This window comes from Cebus imitator, unplaced genomic scaffold (assembly GCF_001604975.1).
Source record: "Cebus imitator isolate Cc_AM_T3 unplaced genomic scaffold, Cebus_imitator-1.0 Scaffold0, whole genome shotgun sequence".
Lineage (NCBI taxonomy): Eukaryota > Metazoa > Chordata > Mammalia > Primates > Cebidae > Cebus > Cebus imitator.
In genome coordinates, this window is record NW_016107315.1 from 9261709 (window position 1) to 9278414 (window position 16706).

Here is a 16706-nt window from a genome sequence, read left to right on the forward strand (position 1 = left end):
GACGTTAGGAAACCCTGCCTAAAGTTAGCAGCGCATTTGAATTTGATTCCAAATGCTGAATTCTTTCCTACCCCACCCTACCACTGGGGGAATACATCAGAGCCCAAGGACCAGTGTGACACTGGTGTTAACTACCTGCAAGGGATGTCATCTGTGTCTGGAGACGGACCATGCAGACCCTCTCCATTATTAATAAAATGACATAGCACTGATTTAAAGTGGAAGTATTGTCCATATGACTTACCTTAAGTGTTTCAGCATGAATTTTATTCAGCTGAGAAACTTCTTGCCGCTTGCAGGCTTTTGTTGCTTCCAAAAGGTTTTCAAGATTAAGGTTCGCTTTTTGCAAAGACTGAAGCTCTGATTCCAATTCTAGCTGCCTTTTCCTAAGAGATATTGTAAAACCAAGTATTGCATGTAATAAGTAATGTCAAACATTTATAGAGTACTTTACAGCTTATGCTCTCGCATAACTTTATAGTTATCTCTAAATCAGAAATATTCTCTATTCTCTCAGATTATTCCCTTCATTCTCCAGTTCGATAAACTACAGCTCAGAGACTGACAACTGTTTAAGGGATTCAACTAGCAAATGGTAGAGCTCAAATTCAAAAGTCCAGATAGTCCATGATGATACCATATGTGATATGTCACTTCTGAACCAAACATTTGTTTATATTTTAGGGTAAGATTTATCTTAGTTATAATATGAATGTGATTTATTTTTGCTTTTACATAATGAAAATCAAGTAGGAATATTAACAAACCTAAACTTCTTAAAAATCTTACCAACTCTGATTAACAAATTTAAATTTAAATAATTCACTATGTAAATTCAATAGACACTCATCTCAACAGGAAAAATCTGCTTAAAGCCCCTAGTGCATTAAATATATTAGTAAAGAGCTAGAAGCATGCTCTTTTTCTTCATGTCCAAGTAGTTGCTACTATGAGAGTTTAAAATTTAAAGTAAAATGCCCAACTGAATGATCAATATTAACACTAGAGCAAGTGAACACTAAAAGAAAATAATTATGCATGTATGTGTATTTAGGCTTTACCTAGTAAGTTCTTTGAATTCTTCATATTCTTGCTTTGAATTATTCAGCTCTGTCTGAATTTGCAGGAGTTGTGCTTTTAACTTCTCAGTGTTTGCAAATGAACATGGCTCTTTCTGAGCTTTAGGAGAAAATCCTTGCTGATCTGTTAATAAGAAAATAATCTAAGTCTTTTTTTTTTTTTTTTTAAGACAGGGCCTCACTATGTTGCCCAGGCTAGAGTGCAGTGGGTATTCACAAGCATGATCATAGTGTAGTAAAGCCCCAGATTCTGGTATCAAGTGACCTTCCTGCTTTAGCCTCCCAAGTAGTTGGGACTGTAGATGCATGCCACCATCCCTAGCTTTACAACTTCAGTGTTTGAAAAAGAAAAATAACAGGACACATTTTCTAAGTTCTCTGTCAGTTATCAAATTTGGACCACAAGGAGGAAAAATGAGAAGTGGGTTGGAAGGTGAGACCTAAAATATAAAAGCTTGTAACTAAGCAGAAGGCACAGGATGTGACACAGTGTGCCAAAGGGGATTAGAAGTCATGTTTAAGAAGCAGAAGCCACAGGATGGAGAAGCATAGTTAAGACAACACCTTTTCCATTATGAGAATGAACAAACAATGACAAAAGTATGGCACGCCTAATACTAGCTGGAGAAACAGCAGCCATTGAATCTGGCAGGAATAAGTAGCAGCTAATGTTAACAGCCAAGGAATTATTTGGAAAAGTAAACAAATAGCAAGGGCAGCAGGCTGTAAGAACCCAGTATCATCTGCCAGGTAGAAAATATTAATTTTCAGGAAATGCTTAGAAGACTATGTTGAAGAGAGTCCACTGAGTTTCAGTGTGGCAAAATCTCACGTAAAAGTTGTTTACAGAATGATAAATGTTTAGAAACTGATGAGATCCAGACATTAGTATCTTCTGAAGGGAGTAAGTCAAGGTATTATAGGGCCCAAAACAAAATGGTCAACAAAATAAAAGGCATTGTAGGGAAAAGTAGTTTAAATAAAACAGAAAACCTAAGCCAGCCATGGTGGCTCACACCTGTAATCCCAGCACTTTGGGAGGCCAAGGCCAGTGGATCATTTGAGGCCAGAAGTTCAAGACCAGCCTGGCCAATATGGCAAAACCCTGTCTCTACCAAAAATGTAAAAATTGGCTCGGCATGGTGGTGTGTGTCTGTAATTCCAGGAGGGAGGCTGACGCAAGAGAATCGCTTGAACATGGGAGGTGGAGGTTGCAGTGAGCAGAGACTGCACTATAACCTAGGCGACAGAGTGAGAAAAAACAATAGAAAATCTCCTTCTCAAAAAGACAACAGAAAACCTGATAGTAATTTTGCATCTAATATCTTAGTCTCTCCCCAACCCAGTTACTCTAAATCTTATTCTATTCAGTCATAACAGAATGGAAGGTTTAAAAAAATGAAATTTTAAAAAGCAAAGAGACAGTCTTCTTTATGAATGTAGAAAAAAAAAAAAGATTAGGACTTTCTCAATTTCAACCTAAAATGAAACAAATGCCAAGTCTATGATAAAAGACCATGAAAATATTAACTCTAATACTGGGCAAACACAGACTTTGTTACTAAATCCCACGGCATTAACACCAACAGCTGTCAAGCCTATAAGGCAGATTTAGTACTAACTAAACCACTTTTCACATAGTATGTGAAACTCATGAAAGTAACATGTAACAACAGAGTGAGTACACTGGTAACCACAACATCAGGACCTAAACACTATGCTGGATGGATGATGAGTCTGACCTCGCTACATCTCTTATATTGCACAGACCTAACTGGATTGATAAACTCTATGTTTATTCATGTTTGATTAGTTAAGCACTTTTCATTGCAAATACTTTGAACAGGAAAATTTAATAAAAATTTGTATTATCTACATCAATATTTTTATCGATAAAACAGAAATACAGTGAGTATTTTCTTGTTATATCTATTAGCTTACATAGTTTATGCTCTGCGATTTTTGAGGGAAAAAAGTTTAGTAAATGCCTTTTTATAACATAAAAGGTTATGTATATAAGACATTAGCACAGCAGGCCTGGAGGCTAAAATGAAGACACTAGTCACAAGGTACTACAAATGCTCTTTAACAGCCCCTTCCTACATGGCATTATATACAACAATCGTTTCTTACTTTTGTCACTTTTCTCTATGCCACTTATTTCAGAGAAAGCTTTTTCTAGTTTTGCAATGGTCTGGGCATCCATTTCTTGGGCTCTTTTCACAGGTTCTAATAATTTCAGTCTTCTGTTCTCTTCCCTGAGGGAATGATTTTCCATAGCATACTTGGCAACTCTGGGGTGGTGCTCTATCTGTGATACAGAAGAATAACCTGCATTATATATTTACATTTTCTTAGTGAATTAGTTCCTCTAAAAAGCCATTAGAAAACTAGGTATGCACATGCACTGCTGGTGGTGCCCTTCTGCAACCACCGTGGAGAGCAACTTGGCATTTATGATCAGTTTGAAAACACGCATGTCCTGTAACTCTGCTATTCTCATTTGGCGTCTAGACCCTTGAAATGTTCACCCACCTAAGGAGGTAAGCACAAGGGCATACATTACGGAAGGCTTTTCATGCAAAGGAGACTAGTTAAATCAACACACCGAAAAGAACAAGGACCAAATGAATCTTGCTGACCAAGATTAACTGAAAAAAGCAAAGCACAGAAAAATGTATAGGAGAAACAAAAGTAAAAATATCCATCCACCCATATTAGTTTGAATGTTCATTAAAAACTCTGGAGGATAAACAAGAAGCTGAGAAGAGATTTTGGTTTATTTCCACAATGTACCTGTATGACCTATCTGTCATTCCTAGGGAAAAGGAAAAAAGACAAAAATTTAAAAGGCACAACTCTAAAGATGCTACTGACTCAGATAACCACAACTGCCCATGGGTGAAATTCTGCGTGGCCTGCCAGAGTTGCATACTATGTAGTGACGTCACCACAAATTCTTCCTTTTTCCCTACTCTTCCCTTTAAAACTATTTTGAAAAGGCAGGTAAAGGATTTATGCAATCACACTGTCAGTAGAATTCATTTACAACAATTTCTATTGCATTAAAGAACAAGTACTTGGTGACAAATTTACATTTGAACTTCTTTTATTTTCAGAAATATTATAGATGCCCTATACTCACTTGTTCTCGCAGAGTTTGAATCTCTTCCCTTAATTCTGAGAGCAAACGATCCTGCTCCTCAGGCAGAAAGCTTCCCCGGGATTCCTTGTGAAGCTTTTCCAAGCGTATTATTTGATCCTCTCGGAATTTCACAATCATTTTATTAGACTGAATAAATTTTTCCTTTTTGAGGGTGAGGTCTTCTAATTGGGTAACTTTTTCTATCAGAGACTTAAAGAAATTAATAATTTGGTTAAACATGAAAAATAATTCAGCTTCCCTAAATTTTCATAAGCCCAGCAACAAATACTAACTTCAAATTTAATCTTAAAAACAAAATTAGATCCTTGTGTCCAGTAGAGTCCACAGTCCTGTGGAATTTTGAAAAAAAAAAAAAAAAAATTAGATTTTTCATAGCCTTCCATTACTTTCTTTATTTACTTGGTATTATTTATTTCACTTAGTAAGGCAAGTGAAACCACATAGTGAAAACCTAAACTATCCTGAATCTCCTTTATTACTAATTCCATGTCCTACCTTCTTTTCCTGTTCAGATTTCTTAAAGAATAGCATTGCTTCCTGGAAACATTCCATATAGTTAGTCTTCTCTTTGTCTGTAATTGATCCAGTAAGAAAGGGAAGAAAAAAAATATTTAACGCATTTCGAAACCAAGAGAACAGATAGCCTTTAATTGCTTGCTCTCAACTAATCTAAAAGAATGAGACTGTGGCCGGGCATGGTGGCTCATGCCAGTAATCCCAGCACTTTAGGAGGCCGAGGCCGGCGGATCACTTGAGGTCAGGAGTTTGAGACCAGTCTGACCAATATGGTGAAACCCTGTCTCTACTGAAAATACAAAAATTAGCTGGGCATGGTGGTGTGTGCTGGTAGTCCCAGCTACTCGGGAGGCTGAGGCGGGAGAATCACTTAAGCCCGGGAGGCAGAAGTAGCATTGAGCTGAGATTGTGCCACTACACTCCAGCCTGGGCAACACAGTGAGACTCCATCTCAAAAAAAAAAAAAAAAAAAGAGAGAGAGAGAGAGAGAGAGACTGTCATCACCAGATCATGGATTTCAAATTAACCATTCCACCTATTAGTTATTCTTCAAAGAAAAATAAGTTTCTCTTTAGATCTATTCATAATTCACCCTCTTGGCTTTATGGATTTCCAGTTAATTCTCCACTAGCTATTCTTTGAAGAAAAATAAGTCTGTCTTATAGTAAACACATATAGATTACATATGCTATGGAAAAGCAGATCTAAATGAAATTAATCTCTTTTTAGCACTTATTATGGATTATTAAAAATTATTGTAATTCCTCCTACCATATCTGACAGAACTCACTGCCTATGGTATCTGTATCTGATTACAAACAAAGCACTATGTTCCTATATAGGAGAAATAAGCAGAAAGAGATACTTGTGGAAAAAGCTGTGTTGCCTTATTGTGTGTGTCTATCACCAAGGGCTTTTAAACTATTACTTGTACACAGTCTTCCCCAAGATAAAGGACAGCATACTCATCCTACCTCTGGTCAGGAAGCTTTCTGGTGGTGTCCGTCCTGAAGCAAGCTCAGCCAGTTGTTCTTTGAGCCTCTTTACTTCAGCTTGGAGCTGGCTCACATTTCCTTGGGTGTCTTCATTTACTACCGCCTGTTCAAGAATTTTTTAAGAAGGATTAAATAATGATTTTTGAGTAGTATAGTTCTGTGTTTACATTTGCTTGGTATGATTTGTAGTGATTAACATCATACAAAACTTCATGACCACCTAATAGTCAAAAGGCCACAGGAATTACAGTATGCTCGAATGGGGAGGAAGATTCCTTTTCTTGTGCCTTCAGACATGAACTAGAGAGACAGCCTCAGCCAGGCTCTCTTTCCCGCAGCTGACCAGACCTGAGCTGTTAGGTTGGGTCACACTTAGGATCTGGGTGTGTTCACCTAACACTTTCTTCCCTGAGAACAACAGCCTTTCCCCACCCTCCCAATAAAGAACAGAAAACACCTAATGAGTATCATTTCCACTCTTTCCTAGCTCCCTATGTGGAAGGAGCTAAGCCTCTAAGTGTGTGGTGACATGCAGGGCTGGCTTGGGCTTGGCAGAAGCAACCTTCCCCAGAGGGATCCAACCTTTATTTTTTAATAGCCCTCTTGGAAGGAGGGGTTGGTTTGACACTTCCTTTTTTTTTTTTTTTTTATCCACACTAAATGATATCTTCATTTTCTTAAAGAAATGTCTTCTTTAAGACAACTTCTAAAAGGCTAAAGGGCTCTCAAACAAAATGTGCTACTGTGGGGATGTCAAGAGTGAGGGAGGTCACACATGTGTGGTGACAGGCAATATATGGCATCTCTCTGTAAGTTCTGTTCAATTTTGCAGTGAACCAAAAGCTTCTATAAAGTTTATTAATTAAAAAATATATATTTTTTCTTTTTTCAGACAGAGTTTCGCTCTTGTTGCCCAGGCTGAAGTGCAATGGCGTGATCTCGGCTCACCACAACCTCCGCCTCCTGGATTCCAGCCATTCTCCTGCCTCAGCCTCCCGGGTAGCTGGGATTACAGGCATGTGCCACCACGCCAAGCTAATTTTTTGTATTTTTAGTAGAGACAGGGTTTCTCCATGTTGGTCAGGCTGGTCTCAAACTCCTGACCTCAGGTGATCCACCCGCCTCGGCCTCCCAAAGTGCTGGGATTACAGGTGTGAGCCACCACACCTGGCCTAAAAAAATAAAGTTTTAAAAAGGTCAACAAAACCTAAAGGGTGATAACGAGTGCCAAAAGCTGAGTACCAACCAGGTCAGAGGACTCAGCTGTGAAATACCCAATACTCCAGCAAGGAAAAAACAGCCTGTGACAGCCCCAAGGTCTCTGTATTCTTGCTGTAGGCCCAATTTGCTCACTGGGAAACATTTAAATAGCACATCCTTAAACAAGTCCCAGATTCTCTAGCACTTCCCACTGATAGGCTGCAGTAGGGCTTACCATTGAGAGTGACTAGTAGAAGGCTCTCGGTTTTGTTGTTTTATGTGTTAAGTAGCCATTTCCAGTTGTTTCTGATTCTTATGGCCAGCCTCATTACAAGGTACCACTGTGCTTCTGACATCACTGTCCCATCAGTGACATCATAATTCTAACTGTTGCTGTAGTTCTATAATCTCCAAAGACTTTTAGTAAATCTTAAGAGACAGGGTCAGGAAGCTCTAATGATTTTTTTCCTTCTCATATTACTAATACTCCATAGTCCAAGGAAATAAAACATATGACTACATCTATAGTCTTCTGATTTGCCCCGGAAAAGGGGCAACATGGACCTCCTGATTTACAGGCAGTTGGTCTGAAAGCACAGATAGGACAAGCTGGGGCTTGCAACTGGCATCAGAAGTCAGGGTCAGTCTTGCGGGACTGAGCATTTAACCAGTGAGACCTCTCCCTATCTCCAGGTATATAGTGTCAGAATGGAAGTGAATCAGAGGACACCCAGCTGATGTCTGCTCCAGAACTGATTGATTGGTTGTTGGCAGGAGGAAAGACTCACACAATTTGCTTTCCCTTAAGAAAAAATTGTTGGCTGGGTACAGTGGCTCTCCATGTAATCCCAGCACTTTGAAAGGTGGAGGCAGGAGGACTGCTTGAACCCAGGAGTTTGAGACCAGCTTGGGCAACAAAGTAAGACCCTGTCTGTACAAAAAAATAAAAAAAATTAGCCTGGCATGGTGCTACATGCCTGTGGTTCCAGCTATACAAGAGGCTGAGGCAGGAGGATCTCTTGAACCCAGGAAGTTGAGGCTAGAGTGTGCTGTGTTTGTGCCACTGCATTCCAGCCTGGGTGACACACAGCAAGACTGAGTCTCAAAAAAAAAAGAGAAAAAGCTAGTCAAACAATAACAACCATGGACCTAACCTAGGTCTCTTAATACATGTGTGATATAGAAGGGTAGAAAAGATAAAATAGAAATCTTGCATACAGTGAGAGAAGCTTTTACAGAGAAATAAATACAAGCTAATGTTAATAGGGCAATCACAAAAAAAGCATACTGCAAACTTAAGTATTTTTCTCATTTATTTAATAAAGTATATGCCAGTATTTTACCTTGTTTTTAATCAGCTTGGCTCTTTGAGCAAAGTTAAGTGTTGATAGGGTTTCCCCAAAACATCTGGATCCAGGATGAACATTTGCAATTATGGCTGTTTTGGCATTACCTCCAAGGGAATCCTATTTAATGATAGGAATGGACACATTTTCAGGTGAGAAATCACAAGATCTTTTTAAGCAAAGAAAATGTACACTCTTGCCACCAAGGCTGAGAGACTGTCCCACTAGCAACCTTAGCATAACCAAAAGGAGCCCAGGAATCCAAGGATCTACTTTACCCGTAGTAAGAAGGTAAGTTTGGAGTCTCTGTAGCAAACATGTCTCTGTTTTCCATTACTCAAGTCGACAAGTGCAGTAATCACTTGGCCCAGGCAGCTCAGTGATCGATTTATGTTACCTGCTTCCTAAGGTGTTGATGGAAAAGAACAAAAATTTAGGTATAGTGGTTACTCTTGGGTATTTTGAATGAAAATATATCTAGCAGAGGATTATTTTGGATGAAAAGGCAAGTCAGGGACAATGTTAATAAAGAACAACTATTCAATAAACAAAAGAAGTGCTGAATTATCCCCTAACCTTTTCCTATTTGATGTACACTATAATTTTAGTATTACAAGACAAACACAGGCCGGGCACTGTGGCTCACGCTTGTAATCCCAGCACTTTGGGAGGCTAAGGCGGGCAGGATGCTGGAGCTCAGGAGTTGGATACCAACCTGGGCAACATGGCAAAACCCCCTTTCTACAAAGAAATACAAAAAACCTGCCAGGCATGGTGGCACACACCTGTAGTCCTAGCAACTTGGGAGGTTGAAGTGGGGGGATCACTTGAGCTTGGGAGGTGGAGGTGGCAGTGAGCTGAGATTGTGCCATTGCACTCCAACTTGGGTGACAGGGTGAGACCCTGTCTCAAAAACAACAGGGCCAGGCGTGGCGGCTCACACCTATAATCTCAACACTTTGGGAGGCCAAGGCGGGTGGATCACAGGTCAGGAGATAGAGGCCATCCTGGCTAACATGGTGAAACCTCGTCTCTACTAAAAAGACAAAAAATTAGCCAGGTGTGGTGATGCACACCTGTGGTCCTAACTACTGGGGAGGCTGAGGCAGAAGAATTGCTTGAACCCAGAAGGTGGAGGTTGCAGTGAGCCAAGGCCACATCACTGCACTCCAGACTGGGCAACAGAGCAAGACTCCGTCTCAAAAACAACAACAGCAACAAAAAGACAAATACAAAAATAATGCAAAGAAAAGAAATTAATGTCATTTTGCACTTAAAATAGTTTAAAATCGACCTAAAGGTAAAGATAAAGACCAGAAAAAAATAGGGAAAGAAAACTTAGAGTAGTGCATTAATAGGTACTTTTTTCAGTCCTTTTATGCTAAAATATTTAAGGGTATAATACCTAATAACTCACCCATACAGCCCCCAAAGCCACTGATGAACTTATTTGAGGAGAATATTCAGTTTAATTCTGTAAAGGATAATAAAAACTCCTTTAAAACAGAAGTTTGGTGGGGGAAAAAGGTAAGCTAAATATGTTACATTGGATTTTCACTTTAGGTAGTATATTTTAAAAACTGGGTCTGCAGTGGTAGGAGCATACAAAAAAGAGAAAAAGTCAAAAATGCAAGATGTGCTGAATTCAGAGTCACTGTTGTTATCATTCAGTAAATCAGGAAGGTGGTTGGTGGCATGGCTGAGAGTACTGTAGCACCGCGGTTTGAATCTCAGCTCTAACCTTACTAGCTGTGTGACTTTGGTTTCTTTAGCTGTAAAACAGAAAGAGTAATAGCACCTACTTCCCAGAGTTGTTGGGAAGGTTAAATGAATTAACATATTTAAAGAATTTTAGAACAGACTTGATATATGTCCTATTATAAACATATGCTTTTTTCTTTTGGACACAGAGTCTCACTTTGTCACCCAGGTTGGAGCACAGTGGCACAATCACAGCTCACTGCAATCTTGACCTCCTAGGGTCAAGGGATCCTCCCACCTCAGCCTCCCAAGTGGGATTATAGGCATCAGCCACCATGCTCAGTCCACATGCTATTTTGATTATGCCTCATATCTCAATAGAAATATGAGCTTTAAACTGGGCACAGTGGCTCATGCCTGTAATCCCAGCATTTTGGGAAGCCAAAGTGGGTGGATCACCTAAGTCAGGAGTTTAAGACCAGCCTGGCCAACATGGCGAAACCCCATCTCTATTAAAAATGCAAAAAATTAGCCAGGTATGATGTTGAGGTGAGACAGGAGAACTGCTTGAACCTGAGAGGCAGAGATTGCAGTGAGCTGAGATCACGCCACTGCACTGCAGCTGGGTGACAGAGTGAGACGTCTCAAAAGAAAAAAGAAAGAAATATGAGTTTTAGATTGTCTGAAACTGCCTCGGAGGTAGGTCAGGTAGCTCAAATCCTCTTTTTTGTTTTTTTTTTTTTTTGAGACAGAGTCTTGCTCTGTCACCCAGGCTGGAATGCAGGGGTGTGATCTCGGCTCACTGCAACCTCTGCCTCCCCACAGGTTGAAGCAATTATCCTGCCTTAGCCTCCCTAGTAGATGGGACTACTAGGGTTACCACCGAGGGCGCACCACCATGCCAGGCTAATTTTTTGTATTTTTAGTAGAGACAGGGTTTCACCATGTTGGCCAGGCTGGTCTCGAACTCCTGACCTCGCGATCTGCTTGCCTTGGCCTCCCAAAGTGCTGGGATTACAGGCGTGAGCCACCACGCCTGGCTAAATCCTCACTTTTAATGAAAAAAGTAGATCTCTTCCCTCATAATTTCCAATTCCTCTCCCCTTGTCCATGTATATTCTAAACTATCGAATCTAGATATATTTTATTGACAATTCATATAACAATACATTTACGCATATTGACAATACATATTACATAGAACCTCTGGTCCCGCTGTTAATATCTTAGCCTAGGACTAGGTACTTAACCCTTCACACTTGAAATACTAAACTGGGAAAAGATGTTTTTCTGTGGTCTCTCCCTTCTAAAATCTTAACAGCAGTGCGTCAGATGACTAAGTTTCTATAAAGTAGGCTTTCTTCATGAGACACTTAGTTGCTCAGAAATGTTAAGTGTTTCCCAATGTGCGCAGAGTTGAATACAAACTTGGCCTGGCACTCCTGGCCCTTGATAATCCGAGCCTGCTTGCCTCTCTAACCAACCCATCCATTGAGGCATGCTGACATGCCAAATGCCACATGCATTCTGCATCCACAATAACCCCTGCCAGGCATACATTTCCTGTTTCTCTCTCCCTACCCAAATCCTTTACAACTCAAGAACTACTTCTTTTCCACACGTTCCACAAGAGTCCACGTTGTACCCTTCTTCCTCTGACCCCTGCTGTCTCTTATACCCGTATCCCCTCTGTCATGAATTAAAACATTTTTGTATACTGACAGACTTGCCCTATCCCATTTATGTTTACTGTCCCACTACTGTTCCTTTCTCATAGGAGCAATTTACTATTCCTTTGTCACCCTCAAAATACTTAGTTTGGTATGGTCATGCATCAGTTAACAATAGGGATACTGTTTTATTTTCTTTTGAGATAGAGTCTCGCTCTGTTGCCAGGTTGGAGTGCAGTGGCGCAATCTTGGCTCACTGCAATCTCCACCTCCTGGGTTCAAGCGATTCTCCTGCCTCAGCCTCCCAAGTAGCTGGGACTACAGGCATGCGCAACCACACCCAGCTAATTTTCGTATTTTTTTAGTACAGACGGGGTTTTACCATGTTGGCCAGAATGGTCCCAATCTCCTGACCTCGTGATCTGCCCGCCTTGGCCTCCCAAAGGGCTGTGATTACAGGCGTGAGCCACCGAGCCCAGCCAACAGGGATACACTCTAAGAAATGCACCATTAGGAAATTCTGTCGTTTTGTGGACATCATAGAGTATACTTATGCAAACCGAGATAGTATACCTTACAACGCATATAGGCTATGTGGTATATTATACTCTTAAAGGACCCTCCCCATCATAAATGCAGTTTCTCATTGACTAAGACATTGTTATGTATCACGACTATATTGACAGCTGGTAAGAACTCACACATAAGCTGAAGACCATAATTTCATTCTTACCTTTAATCTCATCCCTTCTGCATGGGTATCTTTTTGCCTTTCCGATCCTGCTAAATCCACCAGGTTGAGAAGGGAGGTCCGTATATTCACAATGTCATTGGTTTTCTCCATTGACTCTACTGTAATTGTAAAGACAGCATGAGACCTAGAGGATTCTCTGTTCATTGATGTTGATGCCACACGTCTGTTCCTCCATCCTCCAGACAACACCTATGCAAAAGGAAGACATATGAAAAGAAATGAGAGGACTGGGTACAATGGCTCATGCTTGTAAACCTAGCATTTTGGGAAGGCTGGAGGATCACTTGCAAATAGAATTCAGGATCAGTCTGACCAACATAGAGACCTCACCTCTATAAAAAAGAGAAAAAAAAAAAAAACTTCACTAAGCACAGTGGTAGGTATCTGTAGTCCTAGCTACTCGGGAGGCTGAGGCGGAAGGATCACTTGAGCCCAGGAATTCAAGGCTGCAGTGAGCCATGACTGTGCCACTGCACTCCAGCCTGAGCAACAGAGCAAGATCCTATCTCAAAAAAAAGAAAAAAAGGAACAAGGGTAGGAACACTTAAAATGTAAAATAAGCACTTGAGAATCACGCATTTTATTATGAAAAATACTAACATAGAGCTAATTATCTACTTTCATAGGGAAAAAGAAATATTTACACAAAGCATATTTTCTCTTTAGTACAGGGGTGAGGGACATCTATTGCTTTCCATTGTTATCTAACTTTTTAAGAGAAATTACATTATCCCAAGTTCCAAATGGCACACAACTGCCACCAAAATCAGTAGGAAATTTGTAAAGGTGGAAAGAAAGATTACTGGTCCATTAAGGAATAAACTGAAGTTATTTTCCTTTCCTTTGTGTTCCTTTTCCATGTTACAGAAAGAGAACAAACAGGAAATCAGAGGGCAAAGGATCTAGAACTGATTTTGCCACGCTTTATTTGTGTTCATCGGATGTAAATCACAAAACCTCCCTGAACCCTTCTTTACCTAGAAAATAAGAACGCTGGACACGAAAAATCTGTAACTTATCTTTAAGCCCAAAGTTTCGTCAGCTCTTTTGGCCTACAAAGTATTTTTTCCCTTCTATTCCCTATGGCAACCAGGATACCTGAAGGTTCATAACGCAGGCTCTGGAATCAGGTGCATTTAAGTTCAAACTGTGGCTCCACTTCTTACTAGGTGTGGTCTGGGGCCAGTTGAACCTTTTCAAGGCTTAGCCTTCATATTTGTAAAATGGGAATATGGGTACCTACCCCAAAGAACAGAACATATAAGTTTTAAGTACATATGAATCACCTATGGATGTTGTTAAAATTCAGATTCAGATTCAGTGTGAGGTGATTCAGTGTGAGGGCCTGAGATTTTGCATTTCTAACAAGCTCTCAGGTGATGCTGATGTTCCGAGGACCACATTTTGGGTAGGAGGGTCATAGCATATAAGGGGTAAAATGGGGAAATTAGTATCTTTGTTGCAAAGAGTATACTGAAGATTAAGTAAAATAATATATACAAAAGAAGTTAGCACAGTGCCTGGCAACTTCACTCAATAAATCCTAGCTATTATAACCCTATTAATCAGCCACAGTATAAAACTGAAATTATTTGTATCTTTTGTCTTTTTTTTTGTGAGACGGAGTTTGACTCTGTCACCCAGAATGGAGTGCAGTGATGCGATCTTGGCTCACTGCAACCTCCGCCTCCCTGGTTCAAGTAATTCTCTGCCTTAGCCTCCTGAGTAGCTGGGATTACAGACATCTGCCACCACGCCCAGCTAATTTTTATATTTTTAGTAGAGGTAAGGTTTCACTCTTGGCCAGGCTGGTCTTGAACTCCTGACCTTGTGATCCACCTTGGCCTCCCAAAAAGGCTGGGATTACAGAAGTGATCCACTGCGCCCAGCTATTTGTATCTTTTATATTTCGTGGATAGTGCTTTATGCTTTCTTTTTATAACATTAAATACTGTATATTAAATATTAATCATGATATAGTCATGATTTATTAATCTAGCTACAAAAACCAAAGAGAGAGAGAGAGTTCCTCCAACCTGAGACAAATTCCAAAATACTATTCTCTTAAAAAAAAAAAAAATGGCCAGGCACCGTGGCTCACACCTATAATCCCAGCACTTTGGGAGGCCGAGGCAGGTGGGTTACCTGAGGTCGAGTTCAAGACCAGCCTGGCCAACATAGTGAAACCCCATCTCTACTAAAAAATACAAAATTTAGCCAGGTGTGATGGCAGAGGCCTGTAATCCTAGCTACTTGGGAGGCTGAGACTGGAGAGTATCTTGAACCTGGGAGGCAGAGGTTCCAGTGAGCCAAGATCATACCATTGCACTCCAGCCAGAGTAAGACTTGGTCTCCAAAACAAACAAACAAAAAAAAGCAAGGTATAAAAGTAGCATAGTACACTGTCAATTGTGCAATGTAAGGAGAAAAAGCAAATACAAGCATGTTTGCTTGCATACTCTACAAAAATCAAAACCAAAAATACTTGGTGAATGTTGATATATTGTTAAGATGTTAATTATACTAAAAATAATTGATAGATTCAACACAATCCCACTAAAAAATCCAAGCAGCCAGGCCGGGCACAGTGGCTCATGTCTGTAATTGAAATACCCTAGCTTGGCTATAATGAATACATTTTAAACAATCCTGCTAACTCCATTTTGCCCACCCTGAGCTATGTAGGGCATTCTTTTCGGAATGTGGTCTAAGACACCTGGCATCTTTGTAATCAATTTTCTGAGATACAGGGCCCACTGGCCCCGTACATCCTATATCCGCAACTGTGTAACTGTTACCCCACACTGCTACCCTACATCCTGAGTGAAGAACAATTTTAAGAAGAACTTTTTGTTAGGCCTCTCTTCTCCCCTAACCTGCTCCTTCTGCTTCTGTAATAATCTGCTTACCGCCCCCCGACCCTAAACTGGTATAAAAATGTTGACCACCCTTTGTTCTTGGCCCAGAGGTTTGAGCTCTAGCTGACTCTTCAGACGCCAGCATAAAGGTGGACTCTCAACAGGTGGTGCTTCTGTTTAAACTCGCTCGGCTATAATATAATCCCAGCACTTTGGGAGGCTGAGGTGGGTGGATCACGAGGTAGGAGTTCGAGACCAGCCTGGCCACTATGATGAAACCCTGTCTCTACTAAAAATACAAAAATTAGCTGAGTGTGGTGGTGCATGCCTGTAAAAATCCCAGCTATGGGGGAGGCTGAGAGAGAAGAGTGGCTTGAACCCAGGAGGTGGAGGTTGCAGTGAGCCAAGATCATGCCACTACACTCCTGCCTGGGTGACAGAGCAAGACTCTGTCAAAAAAAAAAAAAAAAAATCCCAGCAGCCTTTTTTTGTAGAAATTGACAAACTGATTCTATATAAATGAAAATGCAAAGGAACAATGAATAACCAAAATAATTGTTAAAAACAACAAGGTTGGAGGACTTACCTTAACTTATCTAAAGACACTACTTAGCAACAAGTTATATAATAATCAAGACTTTTTCATATTGATGAAAAGAAACATATAGATCAACAGAATAGAATACAGTTAGCTATAAACCCATATATGTACAGTCAATTCACCAAAGGTGCAAAGGCAATGTAATGCTGAAAAGAAAGTTTTTTTCAACAAATCATGCTGTGTACTGGATCAAAAACAAAAAGGCAAGAAAAGAGAAAGAAGCATTATATAAAATAGCCAAAACACACCAAGAAAGATGGTAGAAACCAGTCTAACAATATCAATAATTATAAAGTAATGTAAATAAATTAGGTAAGATACTGTCATGAGTGGCTAAAAAAAGAGCAGAGTATAGCTATGTGGTTTACAATAAAAATCTAAAACATTAAGAATCAGAAGGAGCTGGGCATGGTGGCTCATGCCTGTAATCCCAGCACTCTGGGAAGCCGAGGCGTGTGGATCATGGGTTTAAGAGATCAAGGCCACCCTGGCCAACATGGTGAAACCCCATCCTGAATAAAAATATAAAAATTAGCTGGGCATGGTGGTACACACAGGTAGTCTCAGTTACTCTGGAGGCTGAGGCAGGAGAATCGCTTGAACCAGGAGGCAGAGGTTGCAATGAGGCAAGATCGCGCCACTGCACTCCAGCCTGGTGACACAGTGAGACATCAGATCAGATTCCATTAAAACTTATATAGAGGGCCGGGCGCGGTGGCTCAAGCCTGTAATCCCAGCACTTTGGGAGGCCGAGGCGGGTGGATCACGAGGTCAAGAGATCGAGACCATCCTGGTCAACGTGGTGAAACCCCGTCTCTAC

At 40.4% G+C, this 16706-nt stretch overlaps 1 protein-coding gene across 2 annotated transcripts in view; it reads right to left on the minus strand.

Moving 5' to 3' along the window:
- The window catches only part of KIF15 (kinesin family member 15), an 82420-nt gene that overhangs the window by 37256 nt on the left and 28458 nt on the right, over positions 1–16706 (minus strand). For both annotated transcript variants that reach the window (XM_017522149.2, XM_017522160.2), the window contains exons 8-16: positions 12407–12616; positions 8581–8706; positions 8300–8422; positions 5736–5859; positions 4741–4817; positions 4225–4434; positions 3213–3390; positions 1062–1203; positions 245–386 (exon numbers count right to left, since the gene is read on the minus strand). In XM_017522149.2, the coding sequence (XP_017377638.2) occupies positions 245–386; positions 1062–1203; positions 3213–3390; positions 4225–4434; positions 4741–4817; positions 5736–5859; positions 8300–8422; positions 8581–8706; positions 12407–12616 (1332 nt within the window). The remainder of the gene's footprint in view (positions 1–244; positions 387–1061; positions 1204–3212; positions 3391–4224; positions 4435–4740; positions 4818–5735; positions 5860–8299; positions 8423–8580; positions 8707–12406; positions 12617–16706) is intronic.